Below are 7,200 nucleotides of genomic sequence, written 5' to 3' on the forward strand. Positions count from 1 at the left end.
CCAATAACAATAGGTTTCCTCGCACTTCGTGCTAGGACGCCGTTGGGTCCTCGCACATCGTGCTCGGGCCCTAATAATTCCACCAATAACAATAGGTTTCTTCGCACTTCGTGCTAGGACGCCGTTGGGTCCTAGCACATTGTGCTCGGGCCCTAATAATACCACCAATAACAATAGGTTCCTCGCACTTCGTGCTAGGACACCGTTGGGTCCTAGCGCTCCGTGCTCTGGCCCTAATAATAATAATAATAATTCCACCAATAACAATAGGTTTCCTCGCACTTCGTGCTAGGACGCCGTTGGGTCCTAGCACATCGTGCTCGGGCCCTAATAATAATAATCATTCATCAGTATGAATAAAAGTTGCTCCAGAGGTGAAAATGATATGAGGCATCTACACTGTAGTGTCACAGAGGTATCAGCCCATTACTGTCGACTTCATGATGAACAGACCACTAGTGAGGTCAGGGGATTATCCCCTAAACACTTCTAAATGCTAAATAATTCAAATGAATAGACACAATATGTATTGCATGAAGGAGCATTGGATGAATGTGGCACACACTCACTCTGAGTTTTTAAAGTACACGGTGCCTCTCACTGGGTGCTCCAGCAGCTGGTGCTCAGGGAAACGCTTCTGGTAGAGCGCCACCTGGAGGTTATTGTGCTTTTTTCCCAGGAGACTTTGGAGGTGTCTATACACAGTTTTAGGGGTCTTCACAGACTGAAATGTAGCAATATATTAGCATTAATAGCAAGCAAGTAAAAAGACATATGATTCTGAGATCATTTCATTTACTTAACTATGCACTGTTATTGCAAGTGTGATTCAGCAGAGGAAGCTGATATTTTTATCAAACTCAATTCAGGACATTTGAGAAGAAGTCGTACCACTCCTAGTGCACTGTCTCCCAAAAGTCTTTCATTTTCCTTCAGACATACAGCAATGGGGGTTTTCCTCCGCGACTCCCTGAAGAAAAGCACAACAGAGAAAATATTTAACACTTTGATATAATTTCCTGATGGATTTGTTTCACTCTCTCTTGTATTCTGATCATCTCTGGGAACAACCATTTAAATTGCACCAGTGCAAGGAAAACATATGAGGGAAAGAAAGGGGGGCTACCTTTTTTAAGTATTGTCAGTTTTGGAACACAGACACACTTTAGTTTTCCTCCATACATTACACACACATGGGTACTGAACAATCACACGTATGTGATGACAACTGACCAGCTGTCAGGTAACAGCCTTTATGCAGAGTGTGTGTCTGCTGTTACAGTTATCCTCAGAGCAGCAAACTAATTATATTATCCAGGACATGATTATTGTTTTTTTTGGAAACTATTTATAAAAAAGGCATAATGTTTCAGATAAAATTCAAACTTTACAATTCATACCCGACGCTGTGGAATTATCTGATTCACATGTGACTGACTAGAGATGAAGATAAATAAATAAATGTTGTTAGGGTTTCTTGCTGACAAACTCTCCAACTCTGAGTTTATTTATATACATTATTAAAGTTAACGGGAGAAACAGCAGAAGTAAATAACATAATTTCTTACTTTATTTTTTACTTTTAACTTCATGATTAGTCAGAACAGAAATGCAGTTAACAACTTTGAGGTGACTTTAATCTGCTATCTGTCTTCACTGGGGTTTGAAACTGCAGTGATGTTGAAATGTTTCCTATCAGTAACTGAAGGGCGAGGGGGCGGGTCAGCCGGTAAAATACTTCCGTGAAGAACACTCAAGTCTCAAGGCAGAAATAAAAGCTCTAAGACCGTCTCAAAGATAGCGCATCAGAATGAAGTCCGAATCAACAGAGGATCAAGGAGCCAGATACTGTCCAATAACAGTCTTGGCATGCACCCTGTGAATTTGGAAATAGAAAACTTTGTGTGGGAAAGCAAAGTATTTACTCGTTCTGTACCAGGTTCATAAAAACACTCACTTGTTGAGGACAATCTCCATCGGCACACCAGGTTTCACTATCGCAACTTTCATCCACTCACTGCCCAGGTCCACCGACATGACAGCAACTGTCCCTGCAACACAAAGACATGTGTAACATAACGCTGGCACACCACAGACTCTGAGGGACACATTGTTTAGCCAAGTTATCTATATTTCTAAATAATTCACAATTATAGTTGTAATCAGTGTTGGAAAATGAGTCAGTTTGTCCAGACCAGTTCAGCCTCTAACAGCACTGCTCACACTACGAGGAGGACTTCATGTCAGAGTAAGATTTCCGCGTATGTTGATGGATCATGTTACCTGCTCCAGAAGGCAACATTGCCAGAACAAGGCAGACGAGAACAACCAGTGGCAGCTTCCTCCCTCCCATGGTGAGCTGGAAAGATGTACAAATTAACTTTTTTTAATTTACATTTTCATCTTAATGAATATTCATTACAGGTCTTTACTCATCTAACCTTGACTATATTTACAGAATATGTTAAAAGCTCATCACACACCAACACCTGTATTCCCCTGATCCTCTGTGTCTATGCCCATGCAGGCACGGATGTCCGTACAGTCACTTTTCATTCGCTGTGGTTGCACTTTCATTAATCATGTGGAAGCCGGTGCTAACCTCACATAGGTAATAATAATAATAATAATAATAATAATAATAATAATAATAATAATAATAATAATAATAAGATGATGATGACCTACTAGAAAAGCCAAACCTGTGAAGGTAGAAACTGGATTAATGACACTCTGATCATGTTCACTGCTAATGTTTCCTCATGGTTCTTTGGTGCTAATTTGGCTGTGACTCAGGTCCAGCTGGATCAGTGAGACACTGCCACTGGTCTCTGCCCAAGGCGATGCAAAGCAGTTCATGACCTGATCACACAGCTGTGGACACTTCCAAACACGTGGTATTAATATTGTTACTAAAGCTTTAATAATTACAAGTTTGGGTTTCGTTTTTAATCAAACAAATGCATGCCGATGCAGAGCTTCAGATTGAGATAGAGCAGAAGAACAACCAGACGCAGTGACGCATGCATACACAACTCAAACCCTCATTATTACTATTACTAAGTCAAAAAATAAAGAAAAACGTCTGGTCTTTTAGATGGTCATCATCTGGATACAAGGGCTAGTTGTAGGAAAAGTCGCAGATGTAGACTAGCTTAAGGGCCAAATTGGACACAACTGTTTAACCTTTCCTCGTTAACCTGAGGTGCTGTGGAGAAGATAACCAGCTTTAACACGAGTTGACAGCTACACATAGCTAGCTAACTGTCTGGCCCCATCAGTAAAAAGCATGATGGACTCACTCTGTTCCCGAGCTCACCTTCTCTCTGCCGGCACTGATGCGGGGGCTCTCCGGGGGGTTCTGGGATCAGTGTTCCTGGTCTAGCCTTGATTCAGTGCGTCTTTGTTGCCACACTTGACCGTTTTTAGTTCCCCTTATCACCGGCTCATTCTCAGCAGTCGGGCCCGGAACGCGGCGTCACCTCATTGGATCCACCGAAGCCGCTGCTGCTGCCGGAACAACTACCATCAGGCTAACATCAATCGAACACAGTTTCCGTTCAGGCTTCCAGCGTAAAACAGCCAGCAGACTCACATACGGATATACAGTCTATGGTTGTTGCACATGACTCCGAAAGCTATTTTTCAATGGTTACGTTTCTGAAACTTTAATTCAGATTTAAATGGGGATCTTTGGAACTACGTGGTTAAAAACACAAACAAATACTATAGATGTCACTCCATCTGAATTAATAATTGCATTCCTAAATATAAGGTTATCTAAACTGGAGGAATGCGTACAGTGCAGTAGTTGCCTGTGTCCTACATGATATTTCACTATTACAGCGCAACTGCAGCGCGCTCACGAGTGTTTGATTTGTTGTGCTATCTCGAAATATATGTGCTCTTATTTTGAAAGGAAGACCCTTTTGCCTCCGGTTAATTTGCTCCGACTGTCTTGACTTGATGCCTGGTGCAGCAAACGGCTGTGACCCTCCACTCCAGGACACGCCCACCATGCTCCACGCACTTCTCTGTGATTGGTCCACGTGAGGTCAGTGACGTCGAAAAACTTCTGGCTACGGTCAATTGGTCCACGTCCAGATAGTGGGCGTATATCGAATGACGGCAGTTCCAGGTACATTTGGAAGAAACCACATGCCCCTTTCAAATGATTGAATAAAGTCATTGTTTAATTAGTTTAATTAAAGGGAACTGATGGTAACTTTCAAAAATGTTGTCATGTTGCTTACTTTTAACAATATTTCAGCAACGACAGATGAGAACTTTGTGAAAAGAAATATATTTACTTTGTAAAAGCTGTAGAGGGAAACAATATTTAAAAAGTAAATCAACATATTTGCAGTAAAATGATGTACATTTAAACAGGATGGAAAGATCTATACTAAATATATTTTTGCAAAGATCATGAAAGGCCTTACCGAGTGCACCTACAATTGTAAACCTGAAAATCTTTTGAAAAACAGAGATCTATCAGCAAAAGAGAGGAAAATGCTATATATTTGCAACAAGAAACGATAGACCGCACAGGGGGGGGTCCTCTGGGTTGGAGCGCCCAATGAGAGTTGGGACCTTGGGTTCATGGCACCCATGCATTTGGCAAAGCCTTTTATTAAATCATTACAAGATTATAGAAACACGGTTATGTCTCTGTGCCAGTGAACTATTCACTTTGGCAAAAAAGGGAAAAGCAGAAGTAGCTGCACGTTAAACTCGAAATACAGCAATGATTTGTGGTACACAGATTCATACTTTTCAAACTCGGTTTCTGACAGAGGAACACTTTGTCATGATAAAGATCACACTTTGACTGCTGCATGAACAAATATACTTCATATTTACTTTATTCACAATTGTGTAACACAAATTAGAGTGAGAGCCATCAAATAATTTCATTAATAACATACGATTTGATTTGTTAAGCGTTATGTGCAAGATTAGTTGTTAGTACAATCCAACACATCAAAGCAAAATTCTCCAAGGTGTAATTCAGCAAGGGTTTACGCACGCACAGTTGTACATATTTTAAACTAAAGAATATTTATACAGCCCCCAGTGAATCCGGACTAGGAACACAGTTATGCAAATATGTCCATCACAGGTTCCCAAAGCAGGCAGGTGCTCAGGCAGCATCAGACCATCATCACAGGCTTCTAGCTGTTTCTCTTCGTCTGGATGAGAAGGTCTCTCTGCAGGTTGACTTCCAGACTTCCGACAGTTTTGCTGCCAGGTGGGTCGGTGACCAGAGTCAGTTTGTTAAACACACCTCGACCAAAATAGTCAGCCACGACAGAGAAACCATCATTAGAGCTGCGTAACTGAAATCAAAGGAAAAGACAAAATAAGTGCATTGCATTGTGGTCCAATGCTGAAATGAGAGATGATCCAATCAATCTGCCAACCGCTCATCAGTGTCACATATGATTTGATGCCACGTGTGTTAATGATAAAAGCAAAGGCTAATTGCCGAGTCAGACTTTTAAAAGTATGCTAATAAACCTGCAACTGGTGCATTTCTAGCTTTAAACTAATCAAAGTATGACCTACTGAGTAAATTAGGTTTTTACATTTTGAGAATCATGAGGAATTAAAGGAGTCATACAAAATCAAACGAAGGGAATTACTATATTTTCGAATTCTCAAAAACAATAACTATCTATTTAATGATTGAACGTACAACTTGTATTGTTGCTGTTTGAAGCTGAGGTTGCGTACCTGTTTGTTGAAGTGCTCGTGCAATTCGCGTTTCTGGTCCTGGGCCCGCAGCATGTCCATGACTTTGCGGTTCTCAGGAGTGCATGTCGGGCACTCGGCCTCACTCTCAGCGTAGCTTTCGAAGCAGTGTTGGTGGAAGGAGTGGCTGCACAGGAAGTGGACAGACGGCAGCTCCAGTGGGCTGTTGCACATATTACATTTGGTCTTCTGGAATATCTTAGCACTGTGTAGAAATATAGGGGTAAAGATTTAAAGTCATATTGGGGTTACAGGGTGACCCTAGGTCACACAAGAACAAGTTGTTTGCCAGCCCCTCATCACCCCTGCCACCAGCTGTGCCCCCACACCGACTTGAAGAATATCATAATTTAGTGTAAGGGTTGGGTCAGGGTTGTTCATGGAAAATACATCCTTTATGTGCCCTACCTGGTTTTGAGTTCCTCGATCTCGGAGCGAAGGTGACCCGTTTCCTCGCGGTATTTGTGAATTTTACGCTCGTCCTCCTCTATCTGCTGGCTTTCCCTCTGCAGCTTATTGATGAGGTAGTCCTTGATGACGGAGAGAGTAGCTGTCGAGTTGTGTGCCAGGGTTTGCACCACTAAAGAAGCATAGAAATCATGGATGTAATGCTCTGTGATCAACATCCAAACCAGCGTGTAATAAAAATGTCAGCTCACCAAGTAATGGGGGCATCAAGTTGTTTTGGTCAATGTGATGAAGGACTTCACTGATGTAGGCCTTGCAGTCTTCTTCTTTTCTGGCAAAATATCCCAACGCCTGCTCCCAAAGGCAGCCCTCTTGCTCCCCATAGCGCTTACAAGCCTCTACCACTTTTCCATACTCCTCATTCTGCATGTGGTAGTGCATAATTTGCTGGTACCTGCAAGCAATTACAAATCATGTCCTATCTATCCACAGCCATGGCACTTAACATCCCTCTGGCCAGGGGGTGGAGACAGAATACAGAAATTTAACCAGAGAGAAGATTTTTGGATCAGTTGAGGGGATGCTTTGAAGTATCTGGGGCATTTTCTAAAACTGTGCCTAGTATTCACATGAAAAGGTAGCGTACTGATACACCCTGTCAGTGAAACACCCCTTTGTAATATGTATACTGACTGCATGAAGATGATCATAGAAAACGCAGGCAGAACGGCTAATCAAATTAATTACACACAACGATACATTTTAGTTCTTGATGGGGAGGTGGAGACAAGTATATTGTTTGGTCTAGTCTACACCAACAAAATTGGATGACTAAATACCAGAGGTGGGACCAAGTCATTGTTTTGCAAGTCCGAGTCAAGTCTCATGTCTTTGCGCTCAAGTCCATGTCAAGTCTCAAGTCAGGATGGGCAAGTTCAAGTCAAGTCTAAGTCCTAAACTTTAAAAAAAAAAAAAAAAGAGTCTTAAACAAGTCATTGTGTGCTTTTCACCAAATGTAATGACATCGATCAACAGAAT

At 41.7% G+C, this 7,200-nt stretch overlaps 2 protein-coding genes across 2 annotated transcripts; both read right to left on the bottom strand.

The window, feature by feature from the left end:
* Positions 1 to 569: 569 nt before the first annotated feature.
* LOC104961055 (hypoxia up-regulated protein 1-like) lies at positions 570 to 3,530 on the bottom strand (the record flags this gene model as incomplete). Its single annotated transcript, XM_010789264.1, has 5 exons — positions 3,320 to 3,530; positions 2,284 to 2,359; positions 1,958 to 2,051; positions 892 to 970; positions 570 to 724 (listed from the first exon to the last, which is right to left on the bottom strand). Coding segments are annotated over exons 2-5 (398 nt in total), but the record flags the coding sequence as incomplete, so codon positions are not given.
* A 1,069-nt stretch (positions 3,531 to 4,599) lies between these two features.
* On the bottom strand, positions 4,600 to 6,990 carry vps11 (VPS11 core subunit of CORVET and HOPS complexes). Its single transcript, XM_010789254.1, has 4 exons — positions 6,414 to 6,990; positions 6,163 to 6,334; positions 5,737 to 5,959; positions 4,600 to 5,339 (listed from the first exon to the last, which is right to left on the bottom strand). Exons 1-4 carry the CDS (start codon positions 6,601 to 6,603, stop codon positions 5,175 to 5,177), a joined length of 750 nt encoding a protein of 249 aa, XP_010787556.1. The 5' UTR covers positions 6,604 to 6,990; the 3' UTR covers positions 4,600 to 5,174.
* Positions 6,991 to 7,200: the final 210 nt, after the last annotated feature.

This window comes from Notothenia coriiceps, unplaced genomic scaffold (assembly GCF_000735185.1).
Source record: "Notothenia coriiceps isolate Sejong01 unplaced genomic scaffold, NC01 NC01_scaffold00001451, whole genome shotgun sequence".
NCBI lineage: Eukaryota > Metazoa > Chordata > Actinopteri > Perciformes > Nototheniidae > Notothenia > Notothenia coriiceps.